Source organism: Glycine soja, chromosome 10 (genome assembly GCF_004193775.1).
Source record: "Glycine soja cultivar W05 chromosome 10, ASM419377v2, whole genome shotgun sequence".
In the NCBI taxonomy this organism is placed as follows: Eukaryota; Viridiplantae; Streptophyta; class Magnoliopsida; order Fabales; family Fabaceae; genus Glycine; species Glycine soja.
The window spans coordinates 51,540,242-51,561,667 of NC_041011.1; the positions used below are offsets into that span (position 1 = coordinate 51,540,242).

The window sequence follows — 21,426 nt, forward strand, 5'->3', positions numbered from 1 at the left end:
AAAGGCTGGGGCAATAAGAAAAACCCATAAAACATAGATGGAATGAATCCATTTCCAATTTCCAATCCAATGAATAGAATTACTACCAGGATCCCAAAATTTGAATTGTAAACAGCGCCAAAACCACGCTATTCATCGATGTGAAGCGAAGAAGAAATGTCGGCGATGGAGAAGCACGTCGTGCAGATCTTCGAGCGAAAGAAGCGAATCATCGACCAATCACGACAACAGTGCCATCTCTGGGAGCAACACCTTTTCCCCAAACTCCGCCTCAACGGAATTCCCCCTCCGCCATGGCTCTTCAACTCTTCCCTTCAGGCAAATCCACAAGGTAACAAACCCTCCCTCTCGCGTGTTCACGATTACGGTTCAGTTTTTCGACTATTGAGATTTCAGTGTTAGGTCTCGCTGATTTTTGCTTCGCATTTTGTTTTGATGACATGGAGGAACAATAAAATCCGCTTCGTGGCTTCGTAGAATTGAAAATTGGTAGAAATGATAATTTGCGTCCGTACACTTTTTGAGGGAGCTAGTTTCAATTAGCAATTCTGTTGTAGTTATGTATGAGCCGCAACGTCTCGGCCAATTTTCCTTTGCGAAATTTGATCCTAATTTGGTGATAATGTACTCTTTCTCTGCAGGGTTAAGCAAAGATGATCTCGTTTCCGAAGTTCTAATTTCGCAACCACAGTATATAGTTCCTTTCCCTGGTCTGTACAGTAATCTAGATGCCGTGTCCTGTGGTGTTCACTATCCAATTGGTTTGCATAATGAAGGTCGTGCTTTAGAAAAGGAGTGTAACACGGGAGATGGGGTTTCGAATTTGCCAGATTGTTCTGTCAACTATGCTGTATCTGCCTCAAGTGGTCCTCCAGAATTGGATTCAGGTGCTGTATCACCACCTCAGAATCAGATTGAAGCAAGAGCCTCTGACAGTCACCACGACCCAGCTCCGTCTCTCGCAAAGTTGCAAAGGTCAAAGCCGAGGCAGAAGGCTCTGGAGCTACGTAATAGTGCAAAAGCACCCAGACGATTGTCAAGAGAAGATGATAATGCCAGTGTCTGTGCTGGCACAGTTACAGGTTCTGCACCCTCAAGTCAAGAGGCAGAACATGCAATGGAGTCGGATGTAGTCAAAGATTTTCATTCCAACATCCAAAGTTGTTCCATGGAAGAAACAAAAGCATGTGATTGTGTAACTAAGTACTCTGGCCGGATGACAAGATCTAAAAGTTCATTCCAGAAATTCAACTCTTTGAATGTTGCCAGTCCTTCTGTAGCGAAGGAAGATGGCCCTCCGCCTAATAATTTGAATGAGTCATTTGAGATAGTCAACCAACCTTGTTTTGCAAATGGAAGTTGTGGCGTCAATGAAGCAAACAAAGGGGATTATCAGAGCAACGAAGCTGGAAAAAGTGTGCATGATGAGAGATTAACAAAATCTAGAAGTTCTAGCCAGGCCAGATGTAACAGTGAACTGTTGAAGCTTGACAGCACCTTGGGCAGTGGCAAAGGAGTTGGATTCTGTGATCACAGGCAACCAATTACACATGCTGAACTAACAGAATTAAGCAAAGTCGCTGATTGTAACAATGGAAGTGGTAGGAATACAGTTAAAGATGGAAATTCCTGCCTCAGCAAACAAGAAAGTAACATTCATGGTATGATAAAATTACTTAGAAGTTCCTGCCCATCACCAGGGCATGATCTTTTGATGACTAGTGGTTCTGTAAGGTCTATTGATAAATCAGTGCCATTACCTCAACCTTTAATTCCACAGAATTCACAGGATCCTGTGGTGTCTGTTGTTGGGACCTTAAGTACTCAAAAGGATCCTGACTTTTCTGCACTAAAACCAAAAGATCATTTGAGTAGAAGTGGTTCTGAAACGATTGAAAAAGTCCAAAGTAAGAAGTCTTGGAATATACAGCCTACCAAACTGGATGCTACAAGGTTATCTTCAAGTCCAAAGTATTCCAAATTAGATATAGAAATTGGCAGGAATTCTGCAGTCAAGGAGAACGTTGCAGCACTAGCTACCTCTGGAAATATGAGGGCTGTGGCTACTTCTGCAAATGAAGGATCATTAAGGCCAGTGAGTTCTTCCAATTTTTATGGTGGGTCTTTACATGCAGAATCAGTAAATGTTGAAGCAGTGGTGGATGAGAAAGTCTTGGATGCCCAAGAAAATATACCATATGATGCCCTTCCCACTGATAATGTTGAGCACAGATTTGCTGCAATTGTTGATGAAGTTGATGCTGACTCTGATGGATTAGTTGAAAAAGATCCTTCTTGTGTTATCCCTAAGGTTAGGCAGAATGTATCAGTCATGAAGCTGCCCGCTGATTTTATCATGTCTGTGATGCCTAAGCAACTTGATTTTGATGATGTAGAGGAGACAAGTGTGAGTGGAATTTGTAGTTCTGATTTGAAAGAGGGGCAACAGGGAGTGTCACCAGAAGAACCTCTGAACTCGTTGGAACCTGTAAAATTACATGAAGAGGAAACTTCTTCTGTGTGCCAAATTAAATGTAACTCTTCGGGGGAGATGCCTTTGCTGCAAATGCGGGAAGTACCAATCAGAGAAGGGGAGCCTTATATGGAATATTGCGCAAGCCACTTCAAGGAGGAAGATATAGCTAGGGCAACACTAAGTGCCGTGCCACCAAACAAAGAGATACCTATGGTTCAGAATGAATTCTGTATTCGTACTTCTTCGTTGATGTATCATTCAAGTCCTTCACAAGTTGCTGGTGAAAATTCATCAAGAAGTTTGTCAAAAGAAGTTATGCCATCAAAATTTGTTTCAGTAAACAGTAAACTAGAAAATGTTGAATGTAGTACTAAGTTGGCAAATTTTTCTTCTGAAGCAGTTATGGGAAATGATCTGCATAAATCCACAGATGAAAGTGTTACAAATTTCACTATTGGGTTCCCATTTTCTGCTCCTATGGATGATGTTAATGTTGGTTTGGCACAACAGCCCCCCAATAGCATTACCTTGTGTAAAGATGGTGAGGTGTTGCATAAGACATTGCACAGTGATGGAAAAATTACCAGCTTTTCAACTGATTTCCAGATTTTCAGAATTTCCCCCAAAAGTTTCACTTATGATGTGGAACATTCTTGTCCTCAGCATAAAAGAAGGAAGATTGACATTGAAACAGAGAGATTTCGATCCGCCTCTTCAAACCTCTTGGAAAAGCCATGTGATTCTATTGACCAAGGGCCTGTGAGTAGAAGCTTGAGTATTGAAGAAGACAGCCGGGAGGTTGCCCTAGAAGTTCAACATTTGCCATCTGATCCAGAGGATGATACAGGACATCAATCTATTAGTAACATCCCAACGGACGAAAAGCAATACAATGGGGAATGCCAAACAATGGAAGACTCCTCACTTAAAGTGAGAAAAGAAGAGGTACATAATATTTTGTTTTACGTTCTTAAAATTTTAAGATTAGTCTGCGTAAGATTTCTTTCTTTAGGATTAAATATTAAATATGAATTTTGTGTACACCTTGCACTTGCGAGTTGGTATAAAATAATTCAATATCAAATTGTATGTCAGAGAGTCTTGGTTAATATCTTCGAACTTTATTGTCATAATTATTGCGCTGTGTTGTTTTGGCATAGACATAACTAGATTTATTTTATTCGATGTCACGTGCTCCTTTGAAAGCTATTTTAGATATAATTTGTTTTGAGAAATGAAAATTATGTATTTCAACTTTCTTCAAAATTCCAACTAGATTTCCATCAATGTCTATGTGATGTTCCCAGGAAGACTAGATCAGAGAGCGTAACAGAAACTATTTAGAATTCGGAGAAGTGAAAATGCTGAGGTGATAATTGTGCATTGTGGAGTAAAAATGTTGTAGCAAAATGTTGTTAGCTTGATCAGTTTAGGATTAGAGGCAGCAGGGATACAGAACAAAGAAACAGAGAGAAGAGTAAGGTAGGAAGAGAGTTCAGTTACTTAAGAATCCAACATTCCTTATTCGAATAGAAAAGCACCATTCTTTAAAATCTACATAAAAAAACACTGAAAATGCAATATATTCCCTGAATTAACAGAAAAACTGAGTCAAATAAAAATGAAAAGAAGAAATCCTAAGAGATGATAAAACCCAATACAGTAACACTATAATGTGACATCTATACATTGAATTGAGATGCCAATATAATTTTTTTCTTGTTCTCTTCTAAATTTTAGTGTTTATTGTTTGAAAATTGGCTGAGAGTAGATGACACATTTCACGGCAAATGAGCTAGTGGAAAGTTGAATTTATGATCCAATAGCTATTTACTATAGATAAATAATAGTTTTATGCTACATATATATAGAAGTGGAAGCAGAAAGTATGAAAAAGGATTGCCATCTGTCAAAAAGGGCGAGGAGGGAGACACAGATAAGCGATAAAAGTGAGAATCCTATGTTGACAAATGTAAGAATAATTTAGGTAAGCTGATATTCAAAAAGGAAAGATAAATTTAAAACTTAACTCTAGAAAGCTACTGATATAATTTCACATTGGTTCTTTAATTTGGGGTTTCTTTCTTTACATGCAAGTATAGAACACTATGGCATTGTATGATCCATGGATTGATTGTTGTTTTTGTACATGCATATTCTTTTCTATTTAACACTGTTTAGCATGCATTACCTTTCCTTCTACAGATATCAGAAAACTTGAATAATTGAATTGTTTGAATAGTGATACACTTAGAGGAATTGGTGAATGAGCAGAAAGGCACAATCTACTAACTTGCTGGGTTGTCAATAATAAAGTTTCAGGCAAAAATGAGGTTTACTATTTAACAAAAAATTTAGACGTCGAGATCTGAGATGTTTTGCTGGATTTGTCAGTGACTTGTTTTAACATACACTGTATTAGCCAGAACTATAAAATAAGTTTTACTATTTTAACAAAAAAGTTAGACTTCAAGTTCTCAGATATTTTGCTGGATCTCTTTGTTTGTCAGTGGCTTGTGTTAACATATGTTGTATTCAGCCAAAACTACACCTGAAACTGAAAATTTTGCAATGTCTTACTATGCAGGAAAGTAAATATACAGATGTATGAGTGTAGGTTTAGAGCTGTGAAAGTTGCCTTTTCATTTAAAACGTTCTGAGTAAACTGTTTAAATGTTTTCCTGTTGGCAGAGCTGTATCTTGGATGGAAGAGACAGAAGTGAAGACACCCTTGTGTTGGCAGTGGCAAAAACATCAGGTTTTAGTATTGACCCAACGATGGGATGCACCATGGATGAGAAGGTGGAGTTGTGGCATCATCAGGTTAGTTGTGGACAGGAATGTGCAGAACATCTTGAACGAAGTACTTCAAGTAGAAGAGTTTGTCCAGGAGGAAATGCTAAATTCTCAAATGGAATGCCTGCTTCTCCAGGAATGCAATGCTTGGATTTGGTTGGTACAGGTGAGACTATAGCAGAGCTTGAAGGGTTTATTATGCAAGCAGATAATGCACAGCCATGCATTGCTGGAGATCAAATAGATTTGGAAGAGATAGATCTTCCAAGTAACTCAATAGATTATACATCCCTTGGTAAATCTAGGTTCATGCATTCTTCATCGTACAATTCTTTAACCCCTTATAAGTTGCATAACATACCAGAGCCCTATCAGTCTTTACCTAATGGACTACTGGAGGGCTTAGGTATAAGGACTTCCCTTTCTCTAAGCGATGGAAGCCCGAGGTCCCTTTCTGATTGCCAACCAAATTGCAAGGGTCAGTACACTTCTTCAGTTCAAACTCTTTGGGATCGAATTAATTCAAACTTAGGCAGTTCAGGAAAGCGTAAGAGTTTAAAATTAGACCTTCCCTGCATTACTGAAGAAAATGAAAATGTGGATGAGATTGCTGGTACATGCCAAATGGGCATTGATTCCAAAGAAATGGCTGGCTCAAATATAAGAGAACCCCTAGCTGAGATTGTAGATAATGTAAACCCCTCTGCATCAGTTTTACAAGATGATATATTAACAGGTGGACGTGAAGATATTTTAAGCACAGAGTTTAACCTCAGTGGGACTTGCAATAAGGCAAAACATAAGCTTGACAAGCAGGATGGCAATAGGAAAAGATTCACAAGAAAGGGGAAGGAGAACCATAATATATCGCTTGGAGCGAATGGTGTCAAGAGGACTGCTGAATCAGTTTGCAAAAGGCCCAGTAGGGGAAAGTTATCAGGAAAAGATAGTATGAAACAAGGCTCCTTTAACAATATTGTATCCAACGTTTCATCCTTTATTCCATTAGTTCAACAAAAACAAGCGGCAGCAGTTGTTACAGGTAACTGATCTTATCTATTGAGTGACTTTAAGATAGATATTTTCCATTATAAAATTTGGCTTCTAGGAGACTGAAGTTCATCTTGTGACATGGTAACACAAATGGTCATTCACTTTAATAATTATTTGAACCTTACTGTTTGAAGTTTGAACTCGTAGGCAAGAGAGACATCAAAGTGAAGGCCCTGGAAGCAGCTGAGGCTGCCAAGCGTATGGCTGAAAAAAAAGAAAACGAGCGCAAGATGAAGAAAGAGGTGTTGCGAATTGAGCGGGAAAGGTTGGAGCTGGAGCTGCAGAAGAAAAAGAAAGAGGAAGAACGAAAGAAAAAGGAGGCACAAATGGCAGCAAAGAAGCGGCAGAGGGAAGATGAAGAAAAAAAGGAGAAAGAAAAAAAAAGGAAGCGAGTTAATGACATGAAGAAGCAGCAGCAAGAGCATGAGAAGATACTGGCCAAGAAGGAAGAAATAAAAATACAACGCCGAGCTACGGTAAAATAATTTTCCCTCCCTCTCACTCTCTCTCTTCTTTTAGGAAAATGCTAATACATGGGATGTCTGGTCTAGGGTGAAGTCCTAGAAAATAAGAAAATTATGGATGAAAGAGAAAATTATAAGAATTTGCCAGTGCAAGACAAAAGAGAATGCAATATGGAGAAAATTTCTGAAACCGAACCGTTGGCCATGAGGGATTCGGCAAATGATAAAACAAAAGAACCACATCCTGAATATTCGGAATCTGTGAATGATTGTGCTAATAATGGACAGGTAATATTATTTTCTCTGGCCCTCTTCTATGTTGTCGTTAATATTCATATTTTGCAGAATTTCATAGTACTTTGGTCAAGGCTAGGAGTAATATTTTCCCACTGTATGAAAATAAATGCTCTTCTAACGATGCATGATATACTTGTTTTCTAGCCAGTCTAATAGAACCAATGTGTTTGATTTGATCTCATATGATTTTAGCTTTGAAATGCTATTATTATTACTATTTTTAAAGCCACTTGCTTCCAAGCATATGATGCTAAACAATTGAAGTCGGATTTATGATTTATCCAATCAGTTTTTGGCTTATCATTATTCTTATCGGAGGAGAAAGACTGCTATGTAGTAAACTGTCAATCATACATTTTGAATATTTAATTTTGTGCTTTGGACTTGCTTTTATAATCATCTGAACATTTAAAATATACGTCTTTATAGGTAATGGACAATTTGATTAAAGCCGCTGAAGATGATGACTTGATCATAAAAGACTCACTTCAAGAGCAGTCATATGAGATCTCTCCATATAGAGGTTCAGATGATGAAGATGAAGACGAGGATGACCTGCCAAATAATAAGTTTATCCCTTCATGGGCAAGGTTTGTGACTGTTCATGTTTTTGGAGCTTACTATTTTATAACGCCATTCTTTAATTTGATGTCTGTGGGGGTTTGAAACCCTTCATAGTATATGTGGGCCTTCTTTATTCAAACTGAAAGAAGGAAAAAAAATTAAATAAAAGCTTTAACGACAGTAAGCGGTTGGCACCAAGCATATATATTGCCTTAAACTTTCTGTTAGTAATCAGATTACTGGGGTCTGGTGATATTTGATATTTACTGTTTGATGATAGAAATTCGTTGGAATTTTAGCTTATCCATTTTTCTGAAACATTGTGTGATTGCTTTCTCTGCAGCAAGCATAGCCTGTCTCTGATTGTTTCTTCCCAGAAAATGGACCCAGAAACGATATTTCCTCCGCAAAGTTTTTGTAATATAGCAGAAGGTAACTCTTGAAATTAATGAAGTTGAATATATGAGTTGTCTGAAACTAAGCATTAAACTGCCTTCTTTTGTAGTTCTCCTGCCTCGGAAGCTTCAGCTACAGTAGCCGAGCATAGTGATTTTAGTAACACGGGATTGTGTTAAAGGTACGCTGTCTCTTCTTATGTATGTATGTATGGAAAGAAGCAGTTAGTTCCCTTTTAACGGTTTGTTAGCCTAATTGGGAATTCTGAAGGTCGATAATTTGTTCTAATATTCTATCTGTTTGTAAACTACCTGTATTGCTATTGTCTTGTAAGAAACACTTTATTATGGGTTCACAACTGTGAATTTTTACACTAATGAATAAGTTTAACATTGACAACTTATAATATAGTGATAATGCGCAAATACCATATCTAATAATAGTATAATATCCACTTTATTTGCTATAATGGATTTAAGTTTTGTGGTTTAGTTTCACTTTTCTTCGGAATATGGTGGAAGGTTTATTTGTTCTCATGTATCATTGATCAATTACTCTTTTGGAATGAAAAATATTGAAAATTGATAACCGATGAAAATTAAAAAACGTGAATGGGAATAGTTGCTTTTGGACGTTTATTTTTTTCTATTAAAACCTATCAAATGGTTGAAACAAGGGTAGACGAGTGTGGATGCCTTGCGATAGGCCCATCCACTAAATTGGAAAGATCATCGCCAGCTACGACGGAGAAGCAATTTATCTTGTACTGAGCTCTAAACATTATAAACAGTGTTTTTTGAAGCTACATCGTACTTTAAATTTTTTTACCGGACTTGAATTTTCCGAACGGTTAATTTTTTTTTACTTTGCACACAATATAATTTTACACTAATAAAGGTTTCTAATGTATATTTATCTGACATGTTTATTTGTGGCAGATTTTTTAAGAGCTTCATTAAGAATGAAGATGTAGCCGCCAAGATAATGAAAATTAGATCTTTTGATGTACCCTAAAATCTACTGCTTCTAAGGATCCCCTTTGTTGGAATTATTTTGTAATTTGTATAGTATCAAAAGTCACTGTATATATAACGCATTCCCTCTATTTCTCTTTTTTTTAGCCCCTCTTGGACTTGTAGTGTGAAGCTATCTTTCAAAACGCCGAATTTGGATTTTACTTCTGTTGAAGCTTCTGCTAAAGGTCTAAAAGATCAGCTGAGGACTTGTTTTGTTTGTTAGATTATAATTATAATATATAAAACCTGCGTAACTTCATTGTTGATAGTGCTGGTGCTTTCTAATTTTCTGCAACCTGTTTCTCAATGCCTAGAGTTTAAGAATATTAATGAATTATTTGAAGTTTTCCCACACACAGGACTTCGTTTACCGATTTGGGGTAATTTGCTCTTAATTTGTATTGTCAAAGGTAAATTGTCCACTATTATTAAAAAAATATTAGCTAATATTCAATACACCATTTTACTATTACCATCGTGCCCTCTTAAAAGCCCAGCTTAATATAAAAGAACAATTCTGATTTCCAAGATTACGCGTTACCATGCAGTGTATGTGCATCAAGTGTGGAGTAACTAATACTTCTGTGTTTTTTAACAAATTCGACGTGAATCAGTGTTGTGCACCAAACGCAGTTTCCCAACGCATACTTCTCCTTTCGCACTTTACGACAAACTGAAATCAACCATTTGCGTCAGCAAAAAGTTCCTATGTCCTATAAAACATGGATATGAGATTACCAAACGAAGTCAAAGTCACTCAAATGTGGTTTAAGATTGCAGAAATGAAAGTAAAACATAAAACTCACATTAGTTGGAGTTAATATATATATATATATATATATATATATATCAAAACTTCACCGAAACTCTCCACAAGAACATAATCCATCCTTAAAGTGGTGAAAACGGTTTGTATCTCGAACAATAATCTCCCTGCTTGCAAACTTGGATACAAGTTTCATAAAAGTGTGGCAATCACCACAAATTCTGAGATTTTTTATAATTCTTATTGGTATCTCAGTAGGCAAACACACCAATCCAAAGGTAATGGCAAGCTTCTCACTGTGGTGCCCCAAAAGCATATGTTTCCTGCTCTCTTCCACGTCGTGCAGGTCATTATTGGTATCAACCTTGCAATTCAACTTCTTCAACTCTACCACCAAATTATCCAACTTAGCATAATTATCATCTATTTGTGGATGATTTCTCTCACCAACAGTAAATGAATGAATTTTATTCTTAATTTCAATCCAACTTGTACCCCTCTCCTTCCTCACATCAGTCTCTCTGAGAAGCTTCCTTGCTCTTGCAACTTCATCCGACTTTTTATTAGCTGCATATATATTTGCTAACAAAATGTGGTTTCCTGCATTGTTAGGCTCCATTTCAAACAGATGCTTGGCGGCAATCTCAGCAAACTCAATATTGCCATAAATTCTACAAGAGGCTTTGCAATTAGTTAGCTTAGTCCTCTAACAGAACCCCACATAGAACTAGTTGCATTAAATGACATTCTTCCTATCAAGTCATAAGCCTTTTGAACCAGTCCTGCTCGACCAAGAATATCGATCATACATGAGTAGTGAACGACACTCGGTGAAAGATTGTGCTGTCTGACCATAAGATAAAAATACTTCTGTCCTTCTTCATACAAACCCATATGACTGCATGCATTTAGTACAGATACATATGTTACATCATCAGGAAAGAAGCCTCTTTGCTGCATTTTTTCAAATAAGATCATAGCCTCCTGTGCAAGAGCATGTCTAGCAAACCCAGAAATCATCGCATTCCATAAAACAATGCTCCTAACCTCCACGAAACCTTCAAACACAAGGTAAGCTTCTCTTATGCAGCCACATTTGGCATACATGTCTATAAGGGAGGAAGCAACATAAATGTTTGAACCAAATCCAGACTTATGTGACATGGCATGTACTTGCTTCCCTTCAACCAAAGTTGCCAGGCCTGCACAAGCACTAACAGCAGATGATATATTATATGGGTCCTGATCAAAGCCCATCAACTGAGCATTGTGAAAAAGTAGCAAGGCCTCATCATGAAAACCATTTTGCACATATCCCGCCATCATTGAACTCCACGTAACAGCGTTCTTTTCAGGCATACTCTCAAACATCTGACTTGCATCTTTTATTGAAGAGCACTTAGCATAGACATGGAGTAAAGCAGTTCAAACAAAACAATTTGAATCTATGGCAGCCTTAATTGAAAAAGCATGCAACTGCATGCACTCAAGTATAGCACATTTGAAGGCACAGTTACACAGAACACTGGAAATGGTAAATTCATTGAATGGTGTTACCTCTCTTTGCATTCGAATCAAAAGTTTTAGAGCTTTCCGATCCTCTGCATTCTGGGTCAGTGCTCCAATCGTTGTATTTCACAAAATTACGGGATGTTTGATTTAGTTGTTTTCTGTTTTTATTTCCGACGAAAATAGAAAATGATACCGAAAATGTGTTTGAACAATAAAATCTTGTTTTTAGTGTTTTCAACTTAAGACAGAAATTTCATTTTGAGTACATGTTAATCAGCATAGTTGACGTTAATATGTCCATTTCCAAGCCGATGCGAATAATCTGAGCATGGCATGCTCTTCCTCCCATGGATGATCCTGTTTTCGCACATAACTGCAAAAGATAGTGCAAATTTGACACACGATCCATGTGAACAACATTTTCAACCTTTGAGGATTCTGGTTTGGCCTCAGAAATAACTGATAATTTCCTGATATGGATGCCGTAATAAACACAAATCTCCCACACCTTCTCAACTTTTTCATGTCATTGGAGTCAGAGCAAAGGGAAACAATGTGAACAGATGTATTGTGTGATCTCGATGCCCATCTAACCTTGGGCCCTTTGGCATCATTGGGCCTTTCAGTTTAGACCATTTCCAACTCACGCCTGTTGCTTTCTGCACTCCCATTATTGTTTCGTACACTTCTTATTGCATTATGAAAAGACCATTCCAGAGTAGTTTTGTATCTTTTCATAATGCAATGGGAAGTGCTGAAAACAATAGTAGGAGTGCAGGAAGTTAGATCCCAAATATGAAATAAGTTCAGGCCCAAATATGTTGAAGAGCTCCTTAAGCCCAAAAGGATACAATGATTTACTACTACACTTCAAAGTTCTTAGTTCAACCTCAGAAGCTAATCACAGTACATATCATTCATCACAGAAGTTAATCAGGGTATTCCTTTTGACTTTGATAGTTTCATCAACTTGATAAAGGTTAGATTGTGGATATGATTTAAGGCCAGCAGAGATAACACAAAGATTATTTTTTATTGGTGAATTAACCTGTAACTTGTTTTTGTCTTTCTCTATGAATGTAAGTGTGACAATCTTGTATTTGGATTAAAATACTTGCAATGTGTTTAATGTTTATCAATAATTTGTTCCTTAAAAAAAATACTAACATGGCAGATAAACTGAGTTCACATATACTTTCAGAATGTTTGTTCTCTTATTAATTATACTTAATTGTACAAATAATGGCATTCTGATTTCTACATTCATAAACTATAGGAAATGAAATCAAACAAAAACCTGTTATAAAAAATATAGTATGTACCCAAGAGAACTTTTATCTCACCTCATCATTGACATTTTCCATTTCTTCTATTTGTTTAAGAAAAAAAAATATTAAGGTTAGCCAATGATTTACATATTTTATGCACTCATTGATATCCTTTGATATTCGACACGATAGCTTCATAATTTTCTTGGCAAAGTGACAAATGGAAACAGGAAAAAGAGATCTGTGCAAGTGCAATACATGCACAAAAAATAAAATGAAGTGTGTGGACCTCACAAAGTTGAGTAGACAACTGAACCAACCCATCTTTGTGTCAGTGAGTAGTAGTACTTGGTTGAATTCTCACAGTCACAGCAACAACTTGCTTTGAATTCCATTGAGAAAGTCTTTTCATATGATCAACCATATCTTAACTAACTAAAAGCTGAAGCAAAGAAACAAAACAAATACGAGATACCCAACCCATCATAAGAAGATCTCTCTCTCTCTCTCAACCTCAACCCCAACCCCCTTTTCTATATACCTCTTTTTGGGATGTACTTTACAGAAATGCAAAAAATAAAAAAGGCATTTATGTAGACTGCAAGTTGAAGTGAGGAATATATATATATATATATATTATCTTGGGTGAGTTAATTCTCTGATTGGTTTTTTTTATAAGATCTTTTCAGCTGGTCCTACTACTTGACAACTTTGTCCTCACATGTTGCATGGGGGCAGAAAGAAATCTTTTACAATAAAGAAAGAAAAGGACTTGAAATCACAAGTAGAGTAGGAGAATCAACACAAGTGCAGTATATAGCTAGGAATGGAACTTATTGAATTTCCATGACCCAAATCAAATCACTTGAAGTAGACACATTACGTTAAGTAGAATATATGAAGAAGGGATAACATACAAAAACTGTGAGGTAAAGTGTTGTCCTGGACGGACAAAATAGTATATCCCAATGAAATTATAAAAATACAATATCTGCTTTTCATATATGTTCATTACAAGACTGACTTTCGGCGTTGAACTTTGTCCTTTTGACATTACAAATTAGAATCCAAGTAGTGGAAACGACCAATTGTGATGGGATATGGGAATCCATGTCCATTGACTGTTTCATCATATATATGCTTTCACTTCTTTGAACACACTGATCCAGAAAAACTTAAATGAGCATCGATCTTATCTCATGGCTCTTGTTACAATAAAGATACTCGACAAAGAATGATGAGAAACATTAAGTCAAGGATGCTGACTCAAGTAAAGTCCGATTATACATGTCACTTTACTAGAAAAAGGTTTTACTATTTAATTAAAGTCACTACTTCGACAATCAATACCAACATGGATTAGGTCTAGCACGAGAAACTAATTCGCTGAAAAAGATACATATGAAACTTTTAACGTGACGAATCAAAATTTAAATCTCCAAACAGAGATGTATTCAAATTTAATATCTCATCATACTTCTCAATTAGGATTGAGAAAATACCTTTAGGATACCAAAGTCACAACTTTGATTGAAAAATGTTGACATGCCAATTGAAAAAGTAGTCGAACAAAAAAACAAAGATGAGAGTCTTTACATACGCACAAACCCAACACTTCTAGTTAGTAGTCTTCACATCAACTAAAAAGTCCCTTGCTCTCTTCCAATTGCACGCAACATGAATGGAATATTGATGTGGATTACTCTTTGGGTATTAGAATTGTCCTCTCTACTCTTTTAATGCAGAGTTAATTTCATTTATATCCTCCTCCATCCTCACTTTGAATCTTTTCCTTTGTTCCTTTACATTGTTGAAGTTACAATGGGATGGAATAGCAGACATGAATGCAGCTTCAAAATAAATAAAAAGAAGATGCCACCGGCCAACACACATAAATGGGACCATAGAAAGGGAAATCAAGGATGGGGGAGAAGGAAAAAGTAATTAGGACCAAAAAAGAATAAAAAGGGACAAGGCAACTTAGAGCAAAAAAAAATGGTGCATCAGACAAAGATGGTTCAATTAAGACAAAAGAAAAAACATGGTGCCAACATAATGGCCCATAATATTTTGTCCATATACTTATTTTGTCAATTAGAGACCACTATCATCCAACTAGCAAAGTAGATAAGGCGTGGGCGTGATGATTTGGTAGATTTCTGTTACACTTTTCTTAATTACTATTTTTAATTCAAGAGTTATATGTGAGGTTTACTAGTTATTTGCTACTGTGAAACTTAATATTTAAGCTGACCAACAAGAATAATGGACGGAGAAGAAACAATTCATATTTATAAATTTATTTCCGTGGGCGATAATTAATTAAATTGATGGTGCATGTAGAATAATTGGACAGAAGAATTAGTGGATCTTTTGATGAATGAAACAAGAGGAGCCAATAGATCATCTTGTTAATGATATGCATCCCTCATTCAACTTCCTAGCAAGATTCTGGTTTATACCACCAAGTACTGATTTAGTTGAAAAATCGAGACACTATAATTGAAGGAGTCACATATCATTAGGGATGCAGAAAAGAAAGTTCAAAAATACAAATGTGTCCAAAAGATGATTTGGTCTATACTTTTCGTTCCTTTTGTTTTTCAGTTACATTATATAATGTTTTTTCAGCTTCTAGTGCCTACCCGGTGGCATTCCGTATTTCCAGCCAGAGTCCTTCACGTGAACTTTTTTTTTATTTCGGAGAACTTTAGGAGATGTTTGGCAGGAACAATGTTTTAATATTCTTAGAAAAATAATGTGGAAATAAAACTTTTTTATATTGAACAAAAGGAAATAAAATGTAATTTAAACATAACAAATTCTTTGAAATGTTAGTTTATAAATAGGTGATAATAAATAAAATCACCTTTATAGTTGGAAACAAAACTTTCTCATGATAATTAAGTATTTTTTATTGAGAGGAAAGTATTTTTTATATATAAAAAATGTAGAACGGGGAGACATCTTCAATAATTACCGAGCAAAACACCAATAACATACATGGACTTCTAGTAGAATCCTACCTAAAAAATTATTACAAAGACTGATGGTAAATGACTATTTGTCCACTTAAAAAATCATTGCACATGCTTAAAGCGTACGTAATTTTACTTAATCACAGCTATTTAACTATCCCATGAATGCCAAAAAATGTTTTTGAAAAGAGTTATCGTTCAAGTAAGATTTTAGTTGTGTCAAGGAAAATCAAATTCATATTTGTAGCGAGAATAACTTAATGCAGTATTTCTTTATAATAACCAAAAAGTAATATTCTGGAATACATAAATCAAAATTAAGAAAATTAAAGTAATCTATTTAAGAGAAATATTTTAAAAAATTATATTCACGTTTAATTAAGAAATAGTTTTATTTTTTACTATCAAAATTTCATGTGAAATTATTTTTTTATTACTTGTCATTGTTTTTATATAATTTTTTAAAAATGACATTTTTGTAATTTGAAGAAATGAAAACAAAACACTTAAAGCATGGACGCCTAAAGATGCAAAACCTACCGTGCATCTAACAAGAAAGTTGGATTTACTAATACTAATGCTTGCCATGACCATCAAGATGTGACAGCACAAGATGTACGTACTTAATCAGATTCTTCGTTATCAAATTACAATTACAGCAAGTTAATCCTCGGATTCTCCATATTTTTTAATTAATTTCAAAAATTTATGTTAATGATGAATGAATCAACACCAATTATTACATTGCAGCACTATATACCCCTTCACTTTCTTCTTTTTAGAGTGACATCATGTCTACTTTGTGTCATATTAATTGCCCTTTTCCCTCTGAAATAGACTCCTTGTCATTGCATTGTGCTCTTGGCTTGCAAATGAAAATTCCATTGACACACTATAGTTAACAACCTCAATAGTAATCATACATTGAAAAAATGAATATACCCTCTAATGTTTTTATGTGTTAAATATATTTTTCATCTTGAGTATATTTTGGTTTTTGATATGGTAAAATTTTCTTTTTTATCTTTTTAAAATATAAATCAATATTTTTTTATTCCTATCATCATATGATGTCGATTTACTACTTGTATGTCTAATAGAAAATCACTTGATCATCTTATAAAAAAAATCAGTTAATCATATGAGGTAATATGCAAGAATGCATATATGATGTACAATGCCAATACATAACTCAATATTTTTTTACCTAAAAATAATGTTTTTAAATTTTGGAGGAATAGCAAGAATTATTTTTATAGAGAAAAAAAATCACTTATTTTACAGGAACTACAATTTCAAATTTTAGACATATTGAAAAATAGAAACCAAAAAAACTAAAAACATATTTAACTATATAAATTGTTATATAATTTTTCTATCTTATTTTTGTCTCTTTTATTATTCTATTTTGTCTATCACATTTTTACTTTTCTCTTTATAACCATTAGATCTTAAAAAAATAAAAAAAATTACTCTTTATTCTCATTATTTATTTTCTTAAGATTTAATGATTAAAATTAATTACTTATTATAACTATTAAATCTTTAAAAAAATGAAAAATAACTCTAAAAAAATCGCTCTTATAATAGATGAATCCTTATATATATATATATATATATATATATATATATATATATATATATATATATATATCAATTTTTTTGGCTTACAAAATATCCCCATCTTTAATTATCCTCACAAAGATCAAGGAAGTCCATATAGCATCTCAAGTAAAAGTATTTATTAGCATTTCTCTAATATTTTTACGTGTAAAGACTAAAGACTACTGTCATTCTTGTGTTTATAAAATATTTATATCCTTAATTATACTCATAAAGATCAAGAAAGTCCATATGGCATTAAAAAATGTTAAACGTACACACCTCATTTTTTTATATACGAATGGAAGAAAGAAATAGATTTAAAAAAACAGAGAAACAGAAAAACATATCTAGTGATGAAAGTAATATAACAATAACAATAATTCAGTCTCACAAAAGTTGTGTTTAGGTGTTAGAAGTCAGAGAGTTGATAGGCTACAAAAACTGAGTTTTTTTTATTATTTCATTTTTGATTTGGGGATATAAGCCAGAGAATTTACAAAAGAGATCACAACCTAAGCCAGTCTAACTATACAATTCGCCACTTCTACAAAAGTTGCAACCTATTCTAATTTGACATGTAATCCACATAATTCTCCCTCCCCCACGTCCAAAAAGGTTGAGGTGACTTAAATTAAAAAAACAACATAAATAAAAAGGACAATGTATTCTATCTACACTTTGAAACTAATTTGGTCCTCAATTTCTTTTGATTCCACGTGGATTTCTCCATTCTTAATTGCAGTCAAAGAACCATCTCCTGCAGCATCAAAGCTAGCATGAACACTGTAGAAGACATAGAAAAGCACCGCAACAGCCGAAAAGAATCCAAAACGAACATAGGATGGCCCATCCAGTGATCCCAACAGAAACACATTAAGAAAGATTGATATAGAGGGTATCCACGGCATGAATGGGACACCCCAGAATTCAGGCTTTCTCACTTGAGGGACCATGCAATGGAAAAGTTGTAATATTGCAATCGCAATAACACCACTGACACTGAGCATCCCTGCCTTCGCCCCTCCTGTGGGTACAAATTTCCAAATAAGGGTGAACATGATTGCGGTTATGGAAAATGAGCAGAGGAAGGACAATGTAGGCCATGGATTTGTTGTCCCTGTAGCCACATAACGTCTATAGATCACGGCATTTGCCACCATGTAAAAGACAAAGAGGGTGCCTATAGACACCAGATTGAGGAGGACATCAAGATCAGTGAAAAGGGCTATTGCCGCTGTGAAGATACCTGAAAAAGAAGATTATATATATATATATGAGTGAGTGACACCAGAAATACTCAAATAGCCTAGTAGCCTTAGAGGGAGATGAAAAGGAATTTTAGATAAGAGGATTGTGAGAAGTCAAAACGCACCACAAAGCATAAAATCATGGAAATCAAATAATCCATCATTGAGGGTAACTTTAACTAGCTACATAAAGAGCTATGGTCTTGATCAGTCAATTATTCCAATCAAGAGGAATATATTACTCGTCCAATAGTGGGGGTCGAATCAATTAAAACCACCAATATCTTACATGTGAAATGCTTTATTATTCTTCTAATGCGTTGTAAAGGAAAGGAAAAAACGGGAGTCACATATAGAAGCCTATTATTTTACATGAGTGAGTGATTCACATCTTTCCATCCTAAACCACACAGCAAACCGCAAAGCACAGTTGTCATAGTCCTTTCCATCCATATCCAGAGAAGATACTGTTCATTGAACGCGTGATTTCAAGCTAGTCCGTGTAAAGGACGGGATAGGCACACATACCCTAAAAGAGAGGGGGCGGGGACCATATATTACTATACAAAATATGGGAAACCACGTTATAGGCTTACAAAGCTTGAGAACATGTGACACCCATATGGGAAAATCTTTTCTAACAAGCACTATTTTGGAGTACGTTACCCACTTTCACTTTCAAATAAAAATAATGCTACGTACAAAAGCAAAAACAACGGTTTATTTTTCACAATAATCTATGTTAAGCGATGTATCTGACACCTCTCTTACTTTAATTATTTGTTTTAGAAGTGTTACTGCATTATGCACACAGCAGCGAGTTTTATTGAGAATCAGAATGCAAGAATCACACAGCAATTGAGACTCGTATCAAGTAAGATCAAAGAGACCTTAAATTGCATTGACTTTGTTTGAACAAAATCCAAACAAACACACTCTTAGCGATACGCATTCATGGATCAGAAAAACATCCACCCACTTGAAGATAAGGCTGAACTCAATCTCCTCCTCCATAGGCAATGAGACAATGCGTCAAGAATCGGGGAATCACTATCCCCATTCACGTTACATTAATGAGAAGAAGAAGAAAAAAACAAGTGTGGGATCACAGAACTAGCGCGATAACGCATGAGCCAAAGAGACAAAGTTGTTGAAAGTGGGTCCCCTACCCCTCTTTCCGAAATCACACAATCAACGCCCATAACACAACTCAGAACACAGAGGAGCAGATAGATATTCAAAAGAAAAAATCTAAGAAGTAGAAATAGGATGAATTGAGGTACCAACCAAGAAATGCGGAGGCGTTGACAGGGGTAGAGGTCTTGGGGTGGACCCTAGCGAACCAAGAGGGGACCACATTAGAGCGGCCGATGACGCACATATATCGAGCCTGACCCAGCATAGCCACCAACAGTGACGTCAATATCCCAAAACTGGCCCCCACTCCTATCACTCCAGATATCCATCCCCAACCATCCGATCTTCCACTGAACGCCGCTGAAAATGGTGCTTCCGCATTAATCTGCACAATACACCCATCATATCATAATCATAATCATCCCTTCAAATTTTAACCCACAAAATCAATTAAAATTAATTCCACTCCCAAAAATTCAAATCCAATGATAATTGTATTAAAACTAATTTTATAAATATCTAAAACCAAGAGACACTTTATAAAACTAACCATATCGTAAGGGAGAAGTTTGGTCATGGAAGCAGCCATAAGACAGTAGAGAACCGTAACGATAACAACGGAACCCGAGACGCCTACCGGAATATCCTTGACTGGATCCCTCACTTCTTCTGCCATAGTCGAAACAGCATCGTAGCCGATGTAACTTAAATAAACGGCGGCAGCACCCTTGAAGACGCCGGCAGCACCATGCGGGAAAAATCCGGTGGGACTTTGCGGGTTAGCGGGTTCGGTGAAGTTCTTCCAACTACCTCTCCAGAATCCCACCATTATCACAAACGCTATAAACAATATGTGCAGCAAGGTCAGAATCATGTTGACCACCGAACTCTCCCTGGTGCTGAAACACAAACAAAAACAAAAATCCAAGGTTAATAATAATATAAGAGACTTGAGATTGAGAATGAAGCTTCATTGTAGGAACTGAATGTGGAAGCAACCTGTAGCAGATGACTAGAGTGATGACCAAAACGACGGCGACCGCGACGATGTCTATTTCGTTAAAGCCTTTGGGAAAAGACGGCACGGTGAGGCGCCATTTGGCGGAGGAGATTCCGATGGTGGTGCCTAGGTAAACCGTCAAGCCTCTGGCGACGGCGGCATTGGAAAGCACGTAGTCCGCCACCAGGTTCGCGCCGGTCAGAAATGCTGCAAATTCACCTGCGAAAACGACGCCGTCGTATTAGGTGACAAACTAAATGTTAAACGAAATAGAATACTGATAATGTATGTATGTGACTATGTGTCGTGCGGAGATTGATTTGAGAAACACGTGTTTTGTGTTTCTCGGGAAGTGTGGTGACGGACCGAAGGTGACGCGGAGGTAGCTGAAGGCGCCGCCGGCGACGGGCATGTCGACCGCGAACTCGGTGTAGCAGAAGGCGGAGAGGAGGGCGCAGAAGCCGGCAATGGCGTAGGAGAGGAGGACGGCGGGGCCGGCGTAGCGGGTGGCGTGGCCGGTGGTGACGAAGACGCCGGCGCCGACCATTCCGCCGATGCCGAGGCCGACGAGATCGAACCAGCGGAGGGTCTTGCGCATGCTGGTGCCGGAGCGGGAGCGGACCTGACTCATCTCATCGTAGGAGGTGGAGACGGAGAGGGCGCGTTGGGCGAGGCGCGTGGGGGTGTGAGAGAGTGCGTTGAGGTACGCGCGGAGGCTCGAAAACGATGAGGAGGAGTCCATTGAGGTTGAGTAAAAGAGATGATTTTGATTTGTGAGTGCGAAATGGTTGGTTTTATAATGTCTGCAACTGGGAAATGCTTGAGAACAGTAGAATACTAGAAATGAATCG

General features: G+C 36.5%; 3 protein-coding genes across 3 annotated transcripts; 1 reads left to right on the forward strand and 2 right to left on the reverse strand.

Moving 5' to 3' along the window:
- On the forward strand, positions 1-9,328 carry LOC114371275. The gene is made up of 9 exons (XM_028328753.1): positions 1-331; positions 642-3,421; positions 5,168-6,314; positions 6,473-6,801; positions 6,877-7,077; positions 7,516-7,676; positions 7,994-8,082; positions 8,156-8,227; positions 8,985-9,328. The coding sequence occupies exons 1-8, from the start codon at positions 157-159 to the stop codon at positions 8,185-8,187; spliced, it is 4,914 nt and encodes a 1,637-aa protein (XP_028184554.1). The 5' UTR covers positions 1-156; the 3' UTR covers positions 8,188-8,227; positions 8,985-9,328.
- Positions 9,329-9,919: 591 nt separating this feature from the next.
- LOC114371864 (pentatricopeptide repeat-containing protein At5g04780, mitochondrial-like) lies at positions 9,920-11,151 on the reverse strand. Its single transcript, XM_028329176.1, has 2 exons — positions 10,681-11,151; positions 9,920-10,534 (listed from the first exon to the last, which is right to left on the reverse strand). Exons 1-2 carry the CDS (start codon positions 11,149-11,151, stop codon positions 9,920-9,922), a joined length of 1,086 nt encoding a protein of 361 aa, XP_028184977.1.
- A 6,468-nt stretch (positions 11,152-17,619) lies between these two features.
- On the reverse strand, positions 17,620-21,420 carry LOC114372639 (cationic amino acid transporter 7, chloroplastic-like). The gene is made up of 5 exons (XM_028330319.1): positions 20,942-21,420; positions 20,575-20,794; positions 20,126-20,474; positions 19,726-19,960; positions 17,620-18,437 (listed from the first exon to the last, which is right to left on the reverse strand). The coding sequence occupies exons 1-5, from the start codon at positions 21,315-21,317 to the stop codon at positions 17,863-17,865; spliced, it is 1,755 nt and encodes a 584-aa protein (XP_028186120.1). The 5' UTR covers positions 21,318-21,420; the 3' UTR covers positions 17,620-17,862.
- Between the last annotated feature and the right edge of the window lie 6 nt (positions 21,421-21,426).

What these genes read in the sequence shown, in the direction of transcription:
- LOC114371275 (XM_028328753.1), top strand. Translation starts at nt 157, where the DNA reads ATGTCGGCGATGGAGAAGCACGTCGTGCAGATCTTCGAGCGAAAGAAG. An exon ending in AAATACAACGCCGAGCTACG is followed by an intron (nt 6,802 to 6,876) that starts GTAAAATAATTT and finishes TGTCTGGTCTAG; the next exon opens with GGTGAAGTCCTAGAAAATAA. An exon ending in ATTGTGCTAATAATGGACAG is followed by an intron (nt 7,078 to 7,515) that starts GTAATATTATTT and finishes ACGTCTTTATAG; the next exon opens with GTAATGGACAATTTGATTAA.
- LOC114371864 (XM_028329176.1), bottom strand. Translation starts at nt 11,151, where the DNA reads ATGGCGGGATATGTGCAAAATGGTTTTCATGATGAGGCCTTGCTACTT. An exon ending in AGAAGTATTTTTATCTTATG is followed by an intron (nt 10,535 to 10,680) that starts GTCAGACAGCAC and finishes GGGTTCTGTTAG; the next exon opens with AGGACTAAGCTAACTAATTG.
- LOC114372639 (XM_028330319.1), bottom strand. Translation starts at nt 21,317, where the DNA reads ATGGACTCCTCCTCATCGTTTTCGAGCCTCCGCGCGTACCTCAACGCA. An exon ending in CTACCTCCGCGTCACCTTCG is followed by an intron (nt 20,795 to 20,941) that starts GTCCGTCACCAC and finishes TCGTTTTCGCAG; the next exon opens with GTGAATTTGCAGCATTTCTG. An exon ending in CAACGCCTCCGCATTTCTTG is followed by an intron (nt 18,438 to 19,725) that starts GTTGGTACCTCA and finishes CTTCTTTTTCAG; the next exon opens with GTATCTTCACAGCGGCAATA.